Source organism: Papaver somniferum, chromosome 6 (genome assembly GCF_003573695.1).
Source record: "Papaver somniferum cultivar HN1 chromosome 6, ASM357369v1, whole genome shotgun sequence".
Lineage (NCBI taxonomy): Eukaryota > Viridiplantae > Streptophyta > Magnoliopsida > Ranunculales > Papaveraceae > Papaver > Papaver somniferum.
Window position 1 is genome coordinate 177951626 of NC_039363.1, and position 22334 is coordinate 177973959.

The 22334-nt window shown below is 36.4% G+C and overlaps 1 protein-coding gene, 2 long non-coding RNA genes, 1 other non-coding gene and 1 pseudogene across 6 annotated transcripts; 2 read left to right on the top strand and 3 right to left on the bottom strand.

Annotated features, from left to right (window-relative positions):
* The window catches only part of LOC113290239, a 44556-nt pseudogene extending 37748 nt beyond the window's left edge, over positions 1–6808 (top strand).
* On the bottom strand, positions 806–887 carry TRNAS-UGA. The gene has a single exon. It is a non-coding gene; the product is annotated as a tRNA-Ser (tRNA).
* On the top strand, positions 2365–5179 carry LOC113290242. Of its 2 annotated transcripts, XR_003331519.1 has the most exons (4): positions 2365–2390; positions 2534–2626; positions 3546–3647; positions 3897–5179. It is a non-coding gene; the product is annotated as an uncharacterized LOC113290242 (long non-coding RNA). The 2 variants fall into 2 exon arrangements; XR_003331518.1 differs by lacking the exon at positions 2365–2390 and having other exon boundaries at positions 2471–2626.
* A 258-nt stretch (positions 6809–7066) lies between the features above and the next one.
* Positions 7067–7951, bottom strand: LOC113290243 (histone H2A.1-like). The gene is made up of 2 exons (XM_026539841.1): positions 7669–7951; positions 7067–7514 (listed from the first exon to the last, which is right to left on the bottom strand). Exons 1-2 carry the CDS (start codon positions 7864–7866, stop codon positions 7272–7274), a joined length of 441 nt encoding a protein of 146 aa, XP_026395626.1. The 5' UTR covers positions 7867–7951; the 3' UTR covers positions 7067–7271.
* Positions 7952–19986: 12035 nt separating this feature from the next.
* On the bottom strand, positions 19987–20779 carry LOC113286481. Of its 2 annotated transcripts, none has more exons than XR_003329318.1 (3): positions 20679–20779; positions 20214–20320; positions 19987–20042 (listed from the first exon to the last, which is right to left on the bottom strand). It is a non-coding gene; the product is annotated as an uncharacterized LOC113286481 (long non-coding RNA). The 2 variants fall into 2 exon arrangements; XR_003329319.1 differs by lacking the exon at positions 20679–20779 and adding an exon at positions 20432–20477 and having other exon boundaries at positions 19988–20006.
* Between the last annotated feature and the right edge of the window lie 1555 nt (positions 20780–22334).

Genomic DNA, 22334 nt, shown 5'->3' on the forward strand with positions numbered 1-22334 from the left:
CCAGGTTTGAATTAGTTCCAACCGTAGAAGCTCATTTTACGTCCAGGTTCCTTTTAATTCCAACCGTAGAATCTGATTTTATGTCCAGTTTTCTTTTAATTCCAATCGTAGAAGTGATTTTACGTCCAGGTTTGGAATATTTCCAACCGTAGAAGTGATTTTACGTCAAGATTTGGATTATTTCCAGCCGTAGAAGTTTATTTTACGGCCAATTTTTCTTCCCACAAAAACTTTGTCCCAGAATTCACCAAGTATACAACAAAATTCATTAATTTAATTTTTATCTAATTAAATTAAATTAAAATTAACTAAATAAGGGTTGTTTAGTCATTACAAAATTATTTGAGATAAGGGGTTTTTGATATTATTTATGAGTGACCCGTTTTTGTCCTATTAGGTGACGCCCCTCTAATGGAATGTGACGCCCCAATAATAGCCTTCTAAAAGAAAGGGATACTGTCACTTTTTCATTTTAGCCTAAAAATAACCCAAATTGAAAAAGCAAAAGTAACTTCGTTTTAGGTTGGAGTAAAATTTCAGGTCCCTTTAAATACAATCTGCAGGAAAAGGAAGAGATAGTGAACTAAACTAGATAACTGCTGCAGCAGTAAAGGGACAACCAAAGAAGAAAAAAAAAACAAACTAAAAAGTAACAAACGATACTTGTACATGTCCGTGATAATACTGTTTTGTTCCTTTTTTTTTTTTGGCACATAGAGCAAATTTGATTAATTCTGATTGATGTAATGGATATTTTAAGAAATCTTAAAATGTGTCCTATCTGGAAAAAAAAAAATGAAATTGTCGTCAACAGCAGGGTTCGAACCTGCGCGGGCGAAGCCCAACAGATTTCAAGTCTGTCTCCTTAACCACTCGGACATATTGACTGGATGTTGATACCTCACAGTTAATCCTTAATAAAACAGCTTCAAATGCAGATAGTTTCTTTTTTCTTTTTTCTTTTTTTTGATAATTAACCCTGTCAAATGTATTCTATTGAATACGATTCTTTACCATCCGTATCGTTTTCTGATGAAGCAAAAAAAAAAAAAAAAAAAAAAACTACGGAATGTGGAGTTAGAATTGAGCCTACTTGTAACTGTTTGATTTGCTAAACTATCTTGAATTCTGGGTGTTATGATTCATGAAAAAAATATGTTCAGCAGATATGTTTCATTAATTTGTAATCTGTCGGAGTTGAGAAAACATAGAGGAAACGCATTGTAAGCTTTTTAGGCTTTCTCAAGTATACACGGACTTCATGCATATCGTTGTTGGACTTGGGCTGGTCACTCCTATGGCCCAACAGTCAGGTTTCCCTGGCTAGTTAGGGTAGGAAAAGGAAACGAGATCTCCCCTCCTTTAAAACACTAAATCATATAAGCTCCCACATCGCATGGTGAGTGTGATATCTCTCTCAAATTAAATTAGATAAAAGCTTTGAAAAAGAGCAATCCCTGTGACGACAAGTGTCGGGACTCTATTGGTCGAACTATAAAATCTGAATTACACTCTTATTGCACCTTGTATTTAACTGGTCGATTATAACGTTGTTAGCGTAAATGTGGGTATACAACACTTCTATCAGCTTTTGTGCCTAAATAATTCCTTACACTTTGTTCACACTGGATACTTAACTGTACGTTAAGTTACGACGTTGGTGTGGACATTACTTACCTCAGAATCTAGACCCAAAACCTAATATTTGAGTCAAAATCAATATTTACAAAGAAATCACTTCTCTCTCTCTGTTCTCCTTCTCAGTCTTTCTGTTCTTCTTGGTTCGTATGTTCTGATTGTTTTTTTTTTCTGATCGATCATGTGTTGATTGTTCAACATAATTTTTGTTCTAATTATTGTTTGTTTTGTTTTATTTTGTAGGAGTGGTTTTTTAAGAAGAGATTAAATAGCCAAATCCAATTATGTATTGGTAAACCCTAACTTTGTTCCGTCTCTTTATTTCTCTGAATCAATGAGACGGAGAAAAGATCCATTAGGAATTGATCTTTTAGGCATTAATTAATTACTTCCTCCGTTATTTTTTAATAGACCAGTTTTGTTTTTAATGAAATTTAAGGAAATTAAGAAAACTAATCATTGAAAGTGGTCTTCGTGACACTTGTCAATAAAAGAAGTGAAGTGAAATGGTCTCCATGACACTTGTTAGCAAAACAGGTAAAGTGAAGTGGTCCACATGACACTTGTCATCAAAAGAAATTAAGAGAAAAGTGGTCCCAAAAAAATTAAAATAACATTTGACTTCAATTAGGAAACTGACCTATTTTTTTGAAACTTTTATTTATAAAAACTGACATATTAAAAAGTAACTGAGGGGCGTATTAAACTTATAAGGACTCAAAAAAAAAAAAACAACTGATGCTGTAACCATGGTTCGTATCAATTCCCCCCAAAACCTTATCTATAATTATTGTATTGATCTATGCGGATTAAAGGAGTTGTGCTTCTGATGTTATCAACTAGAGTCGCTTACTGTGATGGTTAGCGGTGATGTATTTTATCTTATTGGCTGCAGGGGTTATGTTGATTCATAAGCAGCTTCTGGGAGGAGAGGAATTGGATTTGATTCACGAACTTGATGAGCAAAATAAGATAGAAACTGCATTTGGTAAGCATGATATGTTAATGGGTGTTTATTTTCCTTCAAAAAAAAAAAAAAAAAGTTAATGGGTATGGGTGTTTACGTTTTTCCCCCAGCCAGTTGTGGATTTCAAAAAAGTAAAGGAACATTTAAATTCAGAGCTTAATGTGTTTGTGGAAATGTCTAGGAGAAACTCAGGTTCAATTTTTGACTTTTTGGTTTGGTTTCGCATAATTTGTTGTTCCATTTAAATGCATGAAGTAGATTTGAACACATTTGAAGGGGTTTACGTTCCCATTAGACTTCAACAATACCAAATGAGACCTGGTAGGTTTGTAAATTATTGCTAAAGATGTGTTTTTGGAGGACAAGAAAGAGCAGTTAGTTAAAGTCTATTTTTTTATTCAAAACGGTAAATTATTATATCATCGTGAATGGACACAATGGCAACAATATGTTCCTGGAAAGAAGAAATGAGCTGTTAGGAAAAAAAACTTCATCATAATAAATTTACAGATGGGTATCGCTTGAAATAGATGAAAATTGTAAATTCACATGATTTGATATGTAAATTAATCTGTCACGGGTCTCATTCTCCCGAGTCCCAACTATCTGTCCCATTTTTTAAATGAATCCACATACTCACTTTGCTGACTCATTTTCTTTAAACTCTGAAAAATACCTTGCATCATATTTACCTTGATTGTAGATTTCTTAGAATGACATTATACTTACAATTTTGACTGTCACATGATTGTAACTGTAATATGTCATTGGAACCCTCCTCTCCTCTCTATTATAGAGCTCAAGTAGTTTCAACATAGTTCGGTAATATGTAGTCAACTTTGCATGATATGAGTGCACCCTTCTTAGTTAGTTTTTTCCGTAATAACTTTTTTAAGTGTGTCAAACATATGAAATCCTAACTGGATATCTGGACTTGCAGGTTTTAGAAGCAAGTCTTGGACATGTGAAGGCTCTATATCGTCGTGGCATGACACACATGTCAGCTGGAAATTTTGAGGAAGCAAGGAGTGATTTTAAGAAGGTACTTGGTGCTTCTTTTTTTAGTTTCCATTTGCTTCTCAGAAGAATACTCTTCCGTTCCCCATACTTCAGTTTACAGAATCTGAAGACTTATTTTCCTGACCGTTGTTAGATGATAACCATTGACAAATCCTCGGAACCTGACGCAACAGCATCTCTTAAAAAACTCAACCAAAAGGAACAAGTTGGTAATTAGTCACTCATTCTTATAATTTGTTTGTAGTCTTTAAAATCATTTGTCGTGAAACAGGAAGTTGAGATGAAGGCTAAAAAAGCAATTTAAAGGACTGTTGGAAAAGAAGCCTGGGGAAATTGCTGATGCTGGAACTGTTTTAGGCAAAGATAAGAAAGCTGAAAATGATGAAAACCTTGAACGTGGCAACGATGCTGCACAAGATTAAGAAAAGGAAGTCAAAGAAGAGGAAGGAAGAAAAAGAAGCTCCACCCTCAAAGGGGTTTGTTTAACAGGATTTGGCCTGTTGGTAGTAGAGTATTCTTTGCACTTGGTTTATAAAGATGTTCCATCATAATGAATTTACTGCTGTTATGGAATTCCGTGAACCGATCCAGTCATACTCACTACCTTGAATTGTTGATCCCCGATTTACACCTGTAGACCTAACAATGCTTAAATTATTTTTGAATTAGGGGCTTAGTTAATTATAGGGAAAACATTTGATAAAAGCTTTGAACTACCATTTCTCCCCCAAGGTTCCGACAGCGACTAACTTAAGTCTCAATAAGAACAAGACCTGGATGGTGTTGGTGCTGTTGTTTTGATCCGTGAAGCAACAGGGTGTAAGTTGCTTCTAGAGGAGTAAGGCTGTATAGTGGATTTGTGGTGTTGGATGGTTGACGCGGGTTTGGTGCTAGGAAGAAGTAGCTTGGTTAGAAGCTGTAGGAACTGAATTGTAAAGGTGCAGTGCTGTATTAGAGAATGTGAAACGGAGACTGGTAATAGTTGCAGTGAGGTTGTTTCTGCAGTTGAAGATGTGTTATGTTGCTAATGAATATGAGCTGCAGTGATGGTTAAAATGGTTGAGCAGAATGTATGAATGAAGCTGGAATGAAATATTATTTTTATTCGTTCTTAATGTGCTACTGGACTGAAGCTTTCAAAGCATTTCAAGTGTCCGTATCTACCATAACAAATTGCTACCATAAACGAACATGGATTCCTCGGTAGTCGAAGTAAAAAAGTGCATGGATGCTCTTCTATGCAGTCATTATGTATGAAGGGACTACAGTTAGTATCATCCTATAAATCAAAAGCTTGCGTGGAGAAGATTATATTAGCAACCGCTAAGGCCTAAGTGTCATGCACAGTTTGTCATACCAAACAATTTTTTCTCAATGCAAAAGTTTATTTCTCAAAGCAAGGTAATAGTTTGTTGAGAACTCATGTCATGGCATATATGGATATGGTCCCATGATCAAGTGTGCTTAAGTTAGATATGATACTGTTATTGTCATTGTAAACCAAGGCAGAATTACAAAACCAAAAGGCATAAGCATAAGAAATTCTAAGCGTGCATCGGGACGGGCGAGACGAAGCCGAGTCACAGCTAATAAAAAATGCATGGGATGGGATGAGGCGGGGCGAAGCCGAGCCACACCAAATCTAAATGCACAACGAGGCAAGGCGAAACCACATCACTCCAAACCAAAAATATGATTACAAGTAAAATCAGGTAGATGGCTTTCGGGTCCGTCCGGTGCGTAGCACGGGCACAAAATCTAGTTTGTATAAATCTTAGTTGACAGAGAGAAGAGTTTTTTTGCTGCCGTGAGAAGAATATAAGGAGCGAGAGAAAAGAAGTAGCCACCGTTTGGTGAAGATTTGAGTTGTGAGCTTGAAGAACAAGAGTTTTCTAGCGTAGGACCGTTTGGTTAGTGAAGGTTTATCCCTACTTTTGCTATGCATACCTCATAGAGTTATTTGATTTTTTTTGTGTTTTTAATGTTTCACTTTTGCATAGCTTTATGTTGACACTACCTTGCGACTCTTGCCTAAACTTCTCTCTTTCTATATTTAGCTACAACTCTTAGCTATATAAACTCACATGCTGTAGAACTAAGCTATTCATTCAATTCAATACAAGTTTGCGGTTTTAATAGGTAAGCTATTCATAGATCCCTTGTTGAGAATGGGGCTTATAAATCCAGGTAGAAACATAACCATGATTGCTTTCGATAGCTAATGCTGGTTTCTTTTTGATACTTTTGACTTGTAATGCCGTGATTGTTGTTGTCTTAGAAATACCTCATGAGATACTAATTTATGTTGCAAGGAATATACTAACACACTACATTATGTTTTCGCATTCTGTTATTGTAGGAATAATGCTTAGGCTTTTTAAGGTGAAAGACGACTTAGACAAGCAAAGAGAAGCCAATGGGAGAGCCCCCGTCAAGAAGCATAGTCCAGGAGAATTGCGTCTTAATAAAGGTTTTTACTCTCCCTCCCTCCAACTGAAACATGCACACATGAAACCATATATAGATTAACTATGGACAGTTGAAATTCTGATTTATGCATTTAATCAGTTTACATTGTGCTACTCTGTGCCTATGTCTTACTTTCGAGAATTACTTACTGGCAGGTTTACCATCCTAATATTGACTTGGAGGGAAATATCTGCCTCAATATCTTACGTGAAGACTGGAAACCTGTCCTCAACATAAACACACTCATTTATGGACTCAATTTTCTTTTAACGGTATGTTTTGGATTGCGCCCTATCTTGAAATTCATCCTTAAAAGAGTATTGTATCCTCTATCCTGCATCTTGATCTGTTTGAGATTGCATCCTAACAGTTTGCATATAATTGCAGCATCCTAATCATGAGGATCCGTTAAATCACGAAGCAGCAGCTGTATTGAGGGATAACCCAAAAACCTTTGAGGCCAATGTGCGTAGAGCGATGACTGGTGGATATGTAGGCAACACTACCTTTTCGCGATGCCTTTATTGATCTCTCAGATTCTCAACTGTCCTTGAGGTTCCAAGGCTGTAAATTTAGTCCTTTGGGTCTTATCCTTTACATGACTTTAAACACTTTCTGTGATTGAAGGTGAAAGATGTATAAAACTGAGCATAATGTGAGGCCCTAATAGGAAAATTTCTGTAAGCTTTGTGTAGCTTATGACTACTACCGTCAATGATAATGCCTTGTCAGTCTCCCATTAACATCCTGTCATAAAAGAGGTCACTGATCATCGAAAATCATTTAACCAAACACTTTAAATGCAAAATACAAATGTTTTGTTTGAGACATTCCCATGATCAATTTACAGCAGCAGTTAATCAAAATGCCGAATGTATACGAAGTAGGCAGTTGAACAACATCCAGCTTCTTAAATCTTCCAGTTTAATAACCATCACAGCTCTCAAATTCAGATATGGTGCAAAAGGGATCATTCAACAAAATATCATCCATAAAGAGAGAAATAGGGATAAAAAGAGCGATTCCATTGATTAGCTAGCTACATTCTAATAAACGCTATGAACATTGAAACCCAAAAGTGATTTCAAATCATAAAAACTAAACCCCCCAAAAACCAGATTTCATTACATAGCAGATTGTCCACAGACAAGTTAAAAGCGAGCGAACTAGATCATAATTAGGCAGCAGCTTTCCTTGGAGATTTTCCAGCAGGGGATTTAGGTGTAGTGGTTTCCTTGTCAAGACCCTTCTTTGGCAACAGAACAGAGTTGATATTTGGAAGAACTCCACCGCTAGCAATAGTAACACCGGCGAGTAGCTTTCCCAATTCTTCATCGTTCCTTACTGCTAATAGTACATGCCTTGGTATAATCCTTGATTTCTTGTTATCCCTGGCAGCATTTCCAGCCAATTCCAAAACCTATGAAAACACAATCAAAATCAAATTAAACAGAAACCCAGATCCAAAATCAGAAATTGAGCAAAACCCACATCTCAAACCAAAGGGTTTCAATCAATTGTCTCGAAATCAAAATCTTGAAAATAAAAATTAGAGATTGAGTTTTAATTTTTACCTCAGCAGCTAGATACTCAAGAACAGCGGCGAGATAGACCGGAGCACCGGAACCAACACGTTGAGCATAACGACCTTTCTTTAAGAAACGAGTGATTCTACCAACTGGGAATTGTAATCCAGCTTTCACTGATTTTGTTACTGCTTTCTTCCTGTCTCCACCTTTCCTTCCTCCCTTTCCAACCTTTCCTCCTTCCATTCTTGTTAAAGAGATTAAGCTTCTGAAAACTAAATGAAAAAAAGAAAAAAAGGAGTCTTTGAGAATGAATTGAGATTTGATTTCAAGTTGTGAAATTTTCTGGACTAGAATGGTGGTTATTTATACTCAAATTGCGAAATGAGACACGTCATCGATCCGTATGACTTTTTGTATTTAGATTATGATCTGAGGGTTAGAAAATGATATGCTAAGGCGATCCGTAGAGTTTGTTTTTAACCAATCAAAATTTGTTCGGTGGGAATAGAGTTTTTGAGTTTGAGATTTATATCTGACGGTTAGAATTCTGTACATGTCATCGATCCGTATGATTTTTAGTTTTACATGTCATCGATCCGTATGAAGTTTTTCTTCCAGCGGGAGCGAATTTGTGTTTCTTTTCTCAGAATTTTGAGTTTTCTCAAAGTTTAGTTGAATGACGATTAAATCCTCATATTACATGGATAGAGGATACGTCGCGATATATTTAGACACAATCTTACGTATAGATCTATCAAACTCAAAGCGTTCATTAAAAAGTCAGTACCTCCACAGAAAACAAGAATTGCAATTTCATTAAAAACCAATATCATCTATGGCAATTGGACAAACATAGTGTTGTGGCCACAAAATATTCTCGCCTATGTTAACATCCTTAAAAGTTCCATCGCCATCACAAAGACCCTCAGATTCTATACAAATTTGTTCAATCTGGACCAAATGATATTCATAATTTAATGGAGGCATATTCCTATCTATACAGTTCAAGGAAACACATCTCTTTATCATATTTTTCAAAATTACTCTCTCACTTCAAGGTTGACAACCACCACCATTCATTCCCTACAGATCATAACCACATTCGAATATATATCAATAAGAAATACTGGGCACCCATCCTTGGATTCCGGTGTTGGTTCCGGTGCTCCGGTCTATCTCGCCGCTGTTCTTGAGTATCTAGCTGCTGAGGTAAAGAATATGGTTAAGAAAAGCCGATTCGCCGGGTCCCATATTGAGGTTGAATAGTTTCCAGCTTGGCTACTGTCCGCCGCATAGTTCGCTAGACCATCTGCTGCTTGGTTTCCTTCTCCGTAATTGTGTTGAATAGCACAACATGGAATTTGACGCATCCGGTGTTTGATTTCTGCAACCATTTCGGATATATACCAAGGGGATTCTGTTGGAGTTTTAATGAAGTGTATGAGACTTTCAGAATCTGCATCAAATACCACTTTATACCATCCTCTTTCCATGCAGTTCTGGTTGCTAATACAGTTGCTCAGGTTTCTGCTGTGAGCGCTGAGGTTAATCCTACAGGTTGAGCAAGAGCCATTATTGTTTGCGCATTCGAGTTCCTGCATATGAAACCTGCTCCCGCCATACCTGGATGGCCTCTAACAGCACCATCAGTGTTGACTTTGATCCAATCTGGTTCTGGGTTGCACCAACCCACTTGAATTATTATGGTTGTTCTGGTATTATGTTCGTAGTAGTTCGAGGCGGCGGTTCACCCGGGAGAACTGGAGGGGATATCGTTAGAGCTCATTCAAATTCATGTTGTTGTGCCAAAGGGTTAGACGGTGATGTTATACATCTCGAATTTGTGTTTATTTTTGGTAGGATTATAGAGTTTTTTTATGAGGAATTTATAATCAAAATACTTTATTAAAATCTATTGTCCTTTGAGTTTTATAGAGAAAATGGTAAAAATCATGTATGATCTCGTGCCTACAAGACTGTCAAAGAACCTACCTCGTAGAAAATTCACAAGATACAAAAACTAAATAGATAAATCTTCTTCTTCTTCAAATCTTTGATTATTTTTAACTGAAATTCAAATGCTACTCAAATTTAACTGAAATTCAAATGCAAATCAAATTTTACTGAAAAGTGCAACTTCAAATTTAACTGAGAATTTTAACATTCATTCCATTGGGTGTAAAACTACAAAAAAAAATGAAATATTGAGTTCAGAGAATACATGTCCAAGATTGTTAAGTTCTGATAACAACATGCTAAACTAATAGACAACTAATAAAAAAACAATATTTCACAAATGATATCAAGCAGAGCATCCATGTGTTGTGTCCTTGGTTTACATGCGACTTCCTGCAAATAAAATCAACAATAGTACAATGACTTCGTTCAGTTCATAATTGATGTTTTTTCAAAAGTTGTTGTAGATAGTAGTAAAATGGGTTCTTTTCGAACTTGTGAAGGTCTCTTTTTTTTTTTAAGATTTAAACAAATAAATAAATGAAGGAAATTAATATCAATGTCAAGAGTTTAGAAAAATTAAGGCTCAGGATTCACTATTACTTCAAGTTGATTGGTTATAAATAATATTTCAGAAATTATTATTACTAAGCTATTTTTCTTATTAAATCATTTTTTAATTTAAAAGGTGTCCAAATATTAAGTTGTAATCCTTAAGCATGATTTATCAAAGAATTATTCTAAGCATAAAACATCAAACTGATTCACAACTAATTAAGAAAACCATTTTATCCTTTTTTTTTTATATTTATCCAAGTGAATTAAATAAAGTAAATAATTAAAGAAATTATAAATAAAAATATTACCAATCAAACATGAGTGAATAGATCCTCCATTGCCTCAATCACCAAGAATTTAGCCTCTCATCATGTTGGAAAAATACTCAAAAGATTTTATTAATGCTCAAAAGTTGAGTAAAAATGATGAAATAAAAAGAAATCGATTTAAGACTGTCCTTTGCGACACACAGGAAGCGTAGGGAAGAACGCCACTTCAGAAGTGCTGTAAGCTCGTCGCGGGAAAGGAACTGAGAATTGTCGCAAATATGCGACACAATCAACGACTTTCCTGGACTGTACAATGTTCTTCGTGTTCTTCTTTTGGCAGCAGCAGAACTTTTTCTCTGTCGACTCTTCTGGTGATTCTCTCGGCTCTAAATCTCTCCCAATCCCGTACTAACCTTTCCCAAACTGTTTTGCCTTGTATTTATAGTGTTTCAGGACCAAAAATCCCCTCATTTACTGCGTATATTCTCCATTTAATCCGAATATTCCTTGCTGCCCATAATAACGATAATTTCCATTTTTAAGCCCATGCACACGTTAGATTTGATCCTGCACGCTCTAGTTAGCCTTCTCCACGTCTCAGCACTCTTTCAACGCTAGTAGAACTCCTACATGCACACAAGAACTTCAATTTTGCTCGTGTTACAGTACACGTACTCTGTTTTGGGTGTGTGAATCATCACGCGTTTTCCAGCCAATTCCGATCGAACCCACTGCCCAAAATGTGTTCCTTAACCTATATCACATCTCTCTATCAAATTTCAGCCATTGAATCGACCCGTAACCCCTTCATTTTTGTGATCAAACACAATGGCTAATAGTTCCTTCTCGGTAGTGGTATAGTTCAACTGGGCACCATTCAGAGTTTTGCTAGCATAGTAAATCACATGAAGTAACTTTTTTTCTCGCTGACCTAGCACAACACCAATAGCATAATCTGAAGCATCACACATGATCTCAAAGGGTAGGTTCCACTTGGGTGCCTGGACTACGGGGGCGGTAGTGAATAATGACTTAAGCTTCTCGAAAGCCTCTAAACAAGCATCATCAAAGACAAACTTAACATCTTTTTCAAACAAATTGCAAAGAGGTCTAGACATCAAGCTAAAATCCTTAATGAAACGACGATAAAAACCAGCATGCCCTAAGAATGACCTAATATCTCTTACGGTTTTTGGGACCGGTAAAGTTTTAATAAGGTCAACTTTGGCTCTATCTACCTATATACCCTTTGAAGATACAATATTCCCTAGAACAATTCCTGAACGAACCATAAAGTGACATTTCTCCTAATTAAGCACTAAATTCTTTTCCTTACACCTAGTCAAAAATAATGACAACTCATCGAAAGACGAACCAAACACTGAAAAATCATCCATAAAGACCTCTAAGAATCGTTCTACCATGTCAGAAAATATGCTCATCATGCAACGCTGAAAAGTCGCAGGGGCATTACATAGCCCGAAAGGCATGCGTCTATACGCAAAGGTACCAAAGGGGAAGGTAAAAGTGGTTTTCTCCTGGTCTTCTGGGGCAATAACGATCTGATTATATCCAGAGTATCCATCTAAAAAGCAGTAGTGACTATGTCCAGCTAATCTCTCTAGCATCTGGTCGATGAAGGGAAGGGGAAAGTGGTCCTTCCTAGTGACCTTGTTCAATTTCCTATGGTCAATACAAACACGCCAACCCGTGGTCACTCGGGTCAGGATTAACTCATTGTTATCATTCTGGACTACAGTAATACCAGATTTCTTGGGAACAACCTGAACGGGGCTAACCCACTTACTGTCTGAGATAGGGTAGATAATGCCTGCATCTAGTAGCTTAAGAACCTTAGTTCGAACTACTTCTTTCATATTGGGGTTTAGTCGACGTTGCATCTCCCTAGAAGGTTTGGTGTCTTCTTCTAAATAGATCTGATGCATACAAATAGTAGGACTTATACCCTTAATGTCTGCTATGGTCCATCTAAAGCTTCCTTGTTGTTTTTAAGGACGGTTACTAGCCTACTTTCCTGATCTCTATCCAAGTCGGAAGAAACAATCACAGGTAAAGTCTCAGACAGGCCTAAAAACACATACTTCAGGGTATCTGGCAATGATTTTAGGTCCAACTTAGGAGGCTCTTCTAAAGAAGGAACTAGGGTAGACTTAGAAACTGGTAGTGGTTCGAACTTAGGTTTCCATCCATTACTAGTATCTAACAAAGGGGTTGAATCTAACAAAGAATTCACCTCATTAATCACATTATCATCATCAAAATCAATCCCAAAGTGAGCTAGGCATTTCTCTAATGGATCTTCTAACAAAGTGTTTGGTAATGACTCCTCGACTAATGTTCCTATCATGTTCACCTCTTCTATATTCGAGTCATCTAGTTCAGAGGGTAGCTTACTAATATTAAAAATGTTCAGCTCAATAGTCATATTACCAAAAGACAAATTCATAATACCATTTCGACAGTTAATGATCGCATTGGATGTAGCTAAAAACGGGCGACCTAAAATCACTGGTATTTGGTTCTCTGGGTCAGGGACAGGTTGGGTATCTAGGATAACAAAATCCACCGGATATATAAACTTGTCGACCTCTATGAGAACATCCTCGATCACACCACGAGGAATTTTAGCGGACCTATCAGCTAACTGAAGTGTCACCTGGGTAGGTTTCATCTCACCAAGTCATAGCTTAAGGTACACATGGTATGGCAGTAAGTTCACACTGGCTCCTAAGTCAAGCAATGCTTTCTCAACACGGTACTTACCTATTGTACAAGCAATGGTAGGGGACCCTGGGTCTTTATACTTAGGAGTAGTGGTATTCTGAATAATAGAACTCACGTGACTAGCTATGAAGGCTTTCTTCTGGACACTGAGCTTACGCTTTCGCTTACACAAGTCCTTAAGGAACTTGGCATAAGAGGGAATCTGCCTAATTGCATCTAATAATGGAAGGTTGATATTAACCTGCTTAAAAACCTCCAATATATCATTAAAGTTGGACTCCCTCTTAGTCAGAACTAGCAGTTGTGGGAATGGGGCTCTGGGAACAAAATTAGACTCAACATGACCCGCATTGGTCTCTTTAGAGACTCTATCAGTCTCTTCATTCTCTGGTTCAGACGGGTGAACTACAGCATGTTCACTTTCAGGTATGTCGACCTTATTATCAACTTTCCTTCCACTCATAAGGGTCGTAACAGAGTTAACATGACTGTACGATTTCTATCCTCTAGCATTGTTATAGACATCATGAGCTTGCTCTTCACTAACCTGACCTTTCCAAAATGAGTTATCGGGCTTTATTCCACAACTAGAGATTTGAGAGGCTCTATTAGGTTCAACAAGGGACTTATTTTTAGGTTGACCCATTTCCAACGCTTCTAACCTTCTAGATAAAGCAGCAAATTTGGCATCTGACGCAAAACTTGTATCTACCATATTGGTGCTACTTCTATTGACTAAGAGTCTTTTCGGGGGTTCCACACAAGACTCCCACTGTTGGGATTTCTCAGCGATAGCTCCTAAGAAGGTAAAAGCATCATCAGCATTTTTACTAGTGAACTCACCAGCGCACATAAACTCGACCATGGCTTTGGTCGAATAGTCTAAAACGTTATAAATAATCTCTACAAGTTTCATCTTATCAAATCCATGGTGAGGACAATGGGATAGGATATCATTGAATCTCTCTAAAAACCTATAAAGAGACTCTCCCTCTTGTTGCACACTAGTAATAATGTTCTGCCTAACAGCTGCAGTTTTATGCTTAGGGTAGAACTTCATATAGAAGGCAGCGATAAGTTCCTGCCATGTTTCTATGGATTCAGATGGTAGGTTGTTCGGCCAGGTCTTGGCTTTATCTCTCAAGGAAAAGGGAAACATCTTAAGTTTCAAGACTTCATCAGTAAGGTCTTTTATTCTAATTGTCCCGCAAATTTCCTCAAATTCCCTAATATGGAAATAAGGGTTCTCATCATCTTTTCCTAAGAATATAGGGATCATCTGAAGAATACTAGGTTTTATCTCGAAATTAGTCGTAGTGGCTGGAAATTTAATGCACGAAGCTCGGTTGAACCTAGTTGGGAACATGTAATCTTTCAAAGTTGCCGTCGCTGGCACAACAGAAGTACTAGGGGTACTTTCCTCACGAAGAGACAGATTCTTAAAACTGAAGTTTCCAAAAACAGGGCTCTCAAAAGAACAATCTTCGAGCTCCCTGATTATATCAGAATAACTACTAGGTTTTTTTGCTAATCAATCGACCTAGAGTATCTCTTTTCCAATCCCTATTAACAAAATCGGGCATACACTAAAAAAAATCAAAAAGAAATAAAAATCCTAACATGAAGGTTCTATCAATCACACAGCAGGCTGACTCGACTTTACCACAACAAACCTAGAGATTTCTAGCAAACAACAAGCATGATGGTTCACTTAGATTGTTTCTAGACTAGCTTCTATATCTCGAAAGGGAATTCGTTACAATTTAAGTAAACCCCTCTGGAATCAATCCGAGTCATAGTAAGTTGAATCGAGGCGAGGGAAGCTTAGTGGAGCTTTGATACCCAAGGCCTCACCGCAGTACAAGGCGGCGCAGTCACGCATTCAACTCACAAAAATCGTCATGAACTTCGAAGTATGCTAAAAGAATAACCAATATCCTTCGAAACATTTTCCTAACAAGCTCGATACCCTATAGGTCTCTTTCTAATCAGATTTTAAAGCTTGGGTTCGCGTTAGGTTTTGTTCTCCTAAAGCGGGCAAGAAGGGAGCGGTGATGAAATCCGAACCCTTATCTTGTTTAGGCCAGGCCTTGCCCTTTACTAGGAAAATAAAGACAGTCTGGTTCGTCCTCAAACAATTAGCACCTTAAGGAGTACAGTAACTCGCTTGCAGGGGATTCACGAGTGTTTCAATTGGACTTACCTCCCGTACCAGACGGGGGATGAACCGTTGTCGTCGACTCGGGACACGACTCCTATGCCGTGTGCGAACCCGAGGGGCCGAGGAGATATTGTAATCACCGTCCTTCCCTGCATACAGTTTGTATTTAAGGGTACCCTTCCGTAGGGTTTAAAAATTAAAGTCCAAATGTCCAGTCCAATTTAAAGTTCAAAAAGAAAAAATAAAATAAAAAAAAATTACACTTTTCCTCACACACTCAAAAAGAATTAAAAATTAAATCCTAAAATTGTCCTCTTTTCTTCTCTTTTCGCTTTTCGCTTTAAGCTTTTTCCTCTCCAAGTCCTTAGTTTTCACTTTGAACCTGCAAAACAAAGACAAAAAGAAACGTAAAAAGAAACAAACAATTCTAAAAAAAAAATAATAAACCTAAAAAAAAAAATTCTACCTAAGCACAGGTCCGCGTCGGCGACGCCAAAAATTTGATGTTTTTTCAAAAGTTGTTGTAGATAGTGGTAAAAGGGGTTCTTTTCGAACTTGTGAAGGTAACTCTTTTTATTTTTAAGATTTAAACAAATAAATAAATGAAGGAAATTAATAGTAATGTCAAGATTTTAGAAAGATTAAGGCTCAGGATTCACTATTACTTCAAGTTGATTGGTTATAAATAATATTTCAGAAATTATTATTAAGCTCTTTTTCTTATTAAATCACTTTTTAATTTAAAAAATGTCCAAATATTAAGTTGTAATCCTTAAGCATGATTTATCAAAGAATTATTCTCAGCATAAAACATCAAACTAATTCACAACTAATTAAGAAAACCATTTTATCCTTTTTTTTTATATTTATCCAAGTGAATTAAATAAAGTAAATAATTAAAAAAATTATAAATAAAAATATTACCAATCAAACATGAGTGAATAGATCCTCCATTGCCTCAATCACCAAGAATTTAGCCTCTCATCATGTTGGAAAAATACTCAAAAGATTTTATTAAGGCTCAAAAGTTAAGTACAAATGATGAGATAAAAAGAAATCGTTTTTAGACTGTCCTTTGCGACACACAAGAAGCGTAGGGAAGAACGGCACTTCAGAAGTGCTGTAAGCTCGTCGCGGGAAAGGAACTGAGAATTGTCGCAAATATGCGACACTAATCAACGACTTTCCTGGACTGTACAATGTTCTTCGTGTTCTTCCTTTGACAGCAGCAGAACTTTTTCTCTGTCGACTCTTCTGGTGATTCTCTCGGCTCTAAATCTCTCCCAATCCCGTGCTAACCTTTCCCAAACTGTTTTGCCTTGTATTTATAGTGTTTCAGGACCAAAAATCCCCTCATTTATTGTGTATATTCTCCATTTAATCCGAATATTCCTTGCTGCCCATAATAACGATAATTTCCATTTTTTAAGCCCATGCACACGTTAGATTTGATCCTGCACGCTCTAGTTAGCCTTCTCCACGTCTCAGCACTCTTTCAACGCTAGTAGAACTCCTCCATGCACACAAGAACTTCAATTTTTCTCGTGTTACAATACACGTGCTCTGTTTTGGGTGTGTGTATCATCACGCGTTTTCCAGCCAATTCCGATCGAACCCACTGCCCAAAATGTGTTCCTTAACCTATATCACATCTCTCTATCAAATTTCATCCATTGAATTGACCCGTAACCCCTTCATTTTTGTGATCAAACTTCTGCCAGTTGAGAATTTCATTTCCCGCCAAAAAACAGTTTTCAAACGAAGAAGAAAGGGTGTCCCAGTATCCTGAACTGGGGTGCGAATAGCAGGTGTCCACTGAGGTGCCCCTTAACCGATAGTGAGAGTCCGAATAAAAATTGTCCTTCAAGGGTGCCCCGGGCAACTTTTCGAGCCGAATTTTCCAAAAATGTTTATTTCCTAAAAATACATAAAAACACAATATTAGTACAAAAATAGAGTTCCAACAATACGGACATTGAGGACAAATTAGACACAAAAATGCGTCTATCAATAATACACGGTAGAACAAAATAAGTTACTAGATATAGGTCATGTACAACAGTGTGAGGTAATTTGATAGACATTCTAGCAATGGGTAGTAGCTGAAAGCACATGTGTGAGGTAATTTAACATATAGGTCATGTAGATAACAGTTGGCTAATTTATTGCAGGGCACATCACATATGTAACTTAACAACTAATAATATTAGTTGGGGGGAAGATGTATATAAATACATGCAGTATTGGCTACAAACTGCAGGAAAGTTATCGCACAACCATAACTACGATAGGAGAAGATTGGAACAAAACAGAAGCTTTAGGGAAATCGAAGGCAGATACAAGGGAAGAAGAAGATACCTGCACAAGCTAAACTAGTAATCATATGTGTGCAGGGGAGCTATAAGTGGAAGAAGAAGAAGATTATAAGTGAGCTCATTTATTAGTATCAAACTTTATATGTCACAGATCAAAAATAACTTTGTATGCTTTCGCTCACAAGAAGCATACCAGATTAAGGTCTTAGTAATTCAAACTCAGATGGTGGTATAAGTAAAGTGAAGGAATGCTTATCTTTCAAGTAAAATAGATGTACGTTGTAGTTTAATTCAGCTCTTTCGTTGTGGATTATACCCAGATGAGCAGCACAAACATTTCCAGTATTGCCACCTCGTGTTCTCCTTGATGTTAACTGCACAATTCATGTGTAAGTTTCTGATTTACAGAACATCTCAACAACTTAATGCATACCATTGTCGTAGCTAGTTTTACGCATGCAGCAAAATAAGTTTTCAACATCAATTAACCAAAATTAACTTGGGCAGTATACTATAAACTAGCTTGATAAGAGAATTGAGAATACAACTTAAAGGGATTAAAGATTATGCTGCTCAGTTTTGAAATGAGATAATTCCATGATAATTGACTACAAATAAGTAGAGGCTGTAAAACTTAGCTCTGTTTTAAAGAATCACCGAAGTACCCACATATAGAGAATGGTATTATCCCTGTGTTACGATGACATAAAGAAGCATGGTACTACAACTACACAGTACTTGAATAAAGACCCTAAGAAACACAAGAACAATAAAATTTGTGCAAGATTTAATATATGTTTACTCACAAGGCACTTAGAACATATGTTTACTACAACTACATAATCATATAGATACAAAAGGTGCTTGATACATGCAACTCGTGTGTACTTGCTATTTTTCCCATTAGGAGTATAAATGGACTTGTACTCATATTGAGTAGTTAACATAAAATGTGCATTTGAGGTTTATAAAGCTTACAACGAGGTGGGTGAAAGCTATCCAGAGATATGTAAAACCTTCACACAAAAAGAAACACTAGTTTTCAACCTTCCGACCCTGGACAAGCTTTCCAGAGTAATAATAAGAAGTATACTACATTACTAAAAACATGTGAATGAACTTGCCAGAAGAATAATAAGAATTCCTGAGACAACAAGGACTCCTGCTATGACATCTGCGTGCCTACATATAAATTTGGTAGTTGAGTGCATTACAATGTATGGAATGATGGAAATGAATAAGTGAAAGACCAAATTCATTAGGGGTCAAAATAGATCCTTGTTCGACTGATCAAGCACGATTTAGCAGACCTAAAATTACATAGATTCTCTTTTAAGAGACTGAGAAACTAATTCAGTAGTTTAACACACACACTTTGACACTACATCCTTCAGTTTTAGAAGAAAGGGAGCCTAAACACTGTCAGGTCGTTTGTTCTTGTGGAAAACGACGACGACGTCGAACTCTTCCCTGATCTGAATCATAATATCGACTAGTCAATTTCCATATAGATACAATCAGTTTATATAGCCTGAATTGATTTAACTGAGAGAAGTCAAACATCCATGAAAATAATGCAAATACCAGCATACATATTAAAGATTATAAGTGGTTCAAACAAAAGCATGACATCGTGTTGAAGACACCGTGCATACATCATATTTCTGCAGCAACATATTTCACAAGACTTGTAAGCGGTGACCAGAACTGGAGCATTGACAAGAGATTCTTAGTTCTCGCCATATTTTCATCCATATTTCACTAATGGTAACAATAGCTAGTGATACATAATTTATTAACATTGCAGACTTCATACTTCATCTAAATACCTATAGCAACACATTCCAGAAAAGAGACCAGAACTTAAAGCATTTACAAGGGATTCTTAGTTCTATAGCAGATGAAATTGCATTTTTGACATTGCAGACTTCATACTGCATTTAACACCAACTAACTAGGTAATTTACTAACTTAGTAGATAAACAACCCAAGGGATATGAAATATGTAACTCGAACATACCTATTCGTTGCAAGCTCCATGTTTTGAGATTGAACAGGGTGGCAATCTTTCGCCTACAAATTGGAAAGATAAAAGTGTAAGAAAGAAGCAACTCCACTAAGTATGTGCTACAACGAAATGATAAGGAAAATCATCGAATGAGTTAGCAAAAGTGAAGTACTTTCAGTTTGATCATATTGGGAACTGATTCACTTTTGTCAAAAGGATGCAGAAAACTAGTTATTGCCTGCAATGAGAGGAGCGGATCTGTCAACATAAACATACACAGTAGAAGATTGAATTCAATCCAGGCCCTAAATTAAAGAAACCAAAACAGATTAAGAACTTACAAATCCATATGGTTCTTTGTGGCACCTTCCCTGATAAATTTGAACAACACCCAGTAAGTAAATACCCTAAATGTGCGAAGATGATACAAAAATTCAAATATCATTTCATTGTGATGCAACCAGAAAAAAGCGAAAGAATGGACTCTTGGTTATATTCACCACTAAGCAATATCAATCAGACAGTTTAAAGTCCACAGTAAAAAGGATAAAAAAAAACTGAATGTGAAAACATCTTACCAAGGTGTAGCCACCAGAGAGAGCAACAATATCTCTGTCTTATATAGTTACCTTTGATGTTTCACCTCATTTTTCCAGCACGAAAGAAAGATCCGTGAGAACCTTACCTGCAAAAAAATTACAACCAATTATTAGATTCACAAATACACAGATTCATAATAAAAAAAATGGTGATAGAATTGAGAAGTGAAGCATGGTTCTCAGCACTTCCTTATCACCATATCAGATATATCCAACCCAAACTAAGTACTCCGATTATTAGTCCTTCCACCTGCAATTTTGAGAACTTTATCACTTATCACTTACAAAACCGAACTTCACAAAAGAGTTCATTCATCATACAAACACAGTACAAATTTGTTTGGACGAGCACCAACACAAAAATAACCAACAACTTAATGCAGAATCACCATCAATTCAAGAAAACCCCTAAAATAAAAGGAGAATAAAGGATAAACACCAAACCTCAGATCTCTTCCACATAATCAGTAAAGTTGCATGCTATGTGAACCCTTGTTTTTATCACATCACAGTGAACTGGTGCATAATTGTTCAGGAGACTTGTACTTTCCTACAGAAACCGAAATAAGTTAAATTTCAATTTCATGAAAACTCCCCAAAATAAATCAAAATTAAACCATTTAAATCAAAATTACAAGTAACAGGATATAAATAATCATAAAACAAACTAACTAACATTACCGAAAATGTGATTCAACAACAAAACTCACCCATTTTTAGCATGATTATTCTTCCATCTTTATATCTAAAAATTGAAAATGAAAACAACAATTAGAAGAAGAAAGAGAGTGATTTCCAAAGAAAATAGACAAGAATGTTCTACAAACACAATTACAGAAACCCTAACAGTATCCCCAAATAGAAACCTTAATTTGCATTTCAAATCTGAATAAAAGTGGTACAAAACGAAACCCTCGGAACAAAATAAAAAGAAGATCGGTTAGTTAATTAAAACCTTAATGCAAAGATGAAAAGAAGAATATAGTCCAAGAACAATGGTTTTCTTCCTCTTTGCTTACGTCTGTAGTTCTAGGTTTTATCGGAGAATTCGATGATTTTTTTTTGGAGGAGATGAAGAAGATGGTTAAAGGGGTTGGGTTTAAGAGCAATGATTCAATTGATTTCTTATTTTTTTTTTCCAGTATCGATTTGGTGGTGAGGATGAAGAAGATGGATAAGAGAGGCGCATGAGGGGGAGACCGAGAGAGCAGAAGAAGAAAGGGAAAGTGAAGTGAAAAATGAGAGAGAGAGAAATATGTATTTATATTATCTATCTAATAATAAAAAAGTATCATATCTAAATTCGTTTTCATGGGTCGCAGGATCGGTAGCAGTTTTAGGAAAAAAAACGTAATTATTCAGAGACGGCTATTAATCATCTCAGAATTTTTCCGTGTTTTTATCATATCAGAGACGGCTATTTTTGGTCAACGGTCCAACTACTGTTACCGAGGGTCTCGGATGTGAGTTATAAAAACCCCATTTTCTACTAGTGTTATATTCCCGAAGAACAGCCTAGAAATATCAATCACCTAACAATAATCTTAATTTTATGGTAGCGAAACAAGATATTGTGGAATCACAAACGATGAGACGAAGATGTTTGTGATTACTTTTTATCTTGCCTATAGGAGATTAAATCTCGAGCCAATATTAAAAAATATCGTACCTAAACACGATAGAAACAACAAGATCAGATCACGCAACTACAGAGAAAATAGTTGGGTTTGGCTTCACAATCCCAATGAAGTATTTAAGTCGTTAACCTACAGGGTTTCGTGAAAAACCTAAGGTTAAAGAAGAATCGACTCTATCTTATGCAACTATAGTATCACACATCAGGTGTGGGGATTAGTTTTCCCAGTTGCTAGAGTTCTCCTTTATATAATTTTCAAATCAGGGTTTACAATCTAAGTTACCTTGGTAACAAAGCATTCAATGTTCACCGTTAGATGAAAACCTGATTAGATTCAAGCTAATATCTTTCAACTGTTAGATCGAACTTAGCTTATTACACACAAATGAAATGCACCTTCACTTAGGTTTATGTAGCCGTACCTAAACGTGTACACCATGTTGGCTCAACAATAGTTAACCAAG

Bases quoted from the DNA above. Each gene is read 5' to 3' on its own strand.
- LOC113290243 (XM_026539841.1), bottom strand. From the start codon at position 7,866: ATGGAAGGAGGAAAGGTTGGAAAGGGAGGAAGGAAAGGTGGAGACAGG. The intron at 7,515-7,668 runs GTAAAAATTAAA...GTGTTTTCATAG, and splicing joins TTGAGTATCTAGCTGCTGAG to GTTTTGGAATTGGCTGGAAA.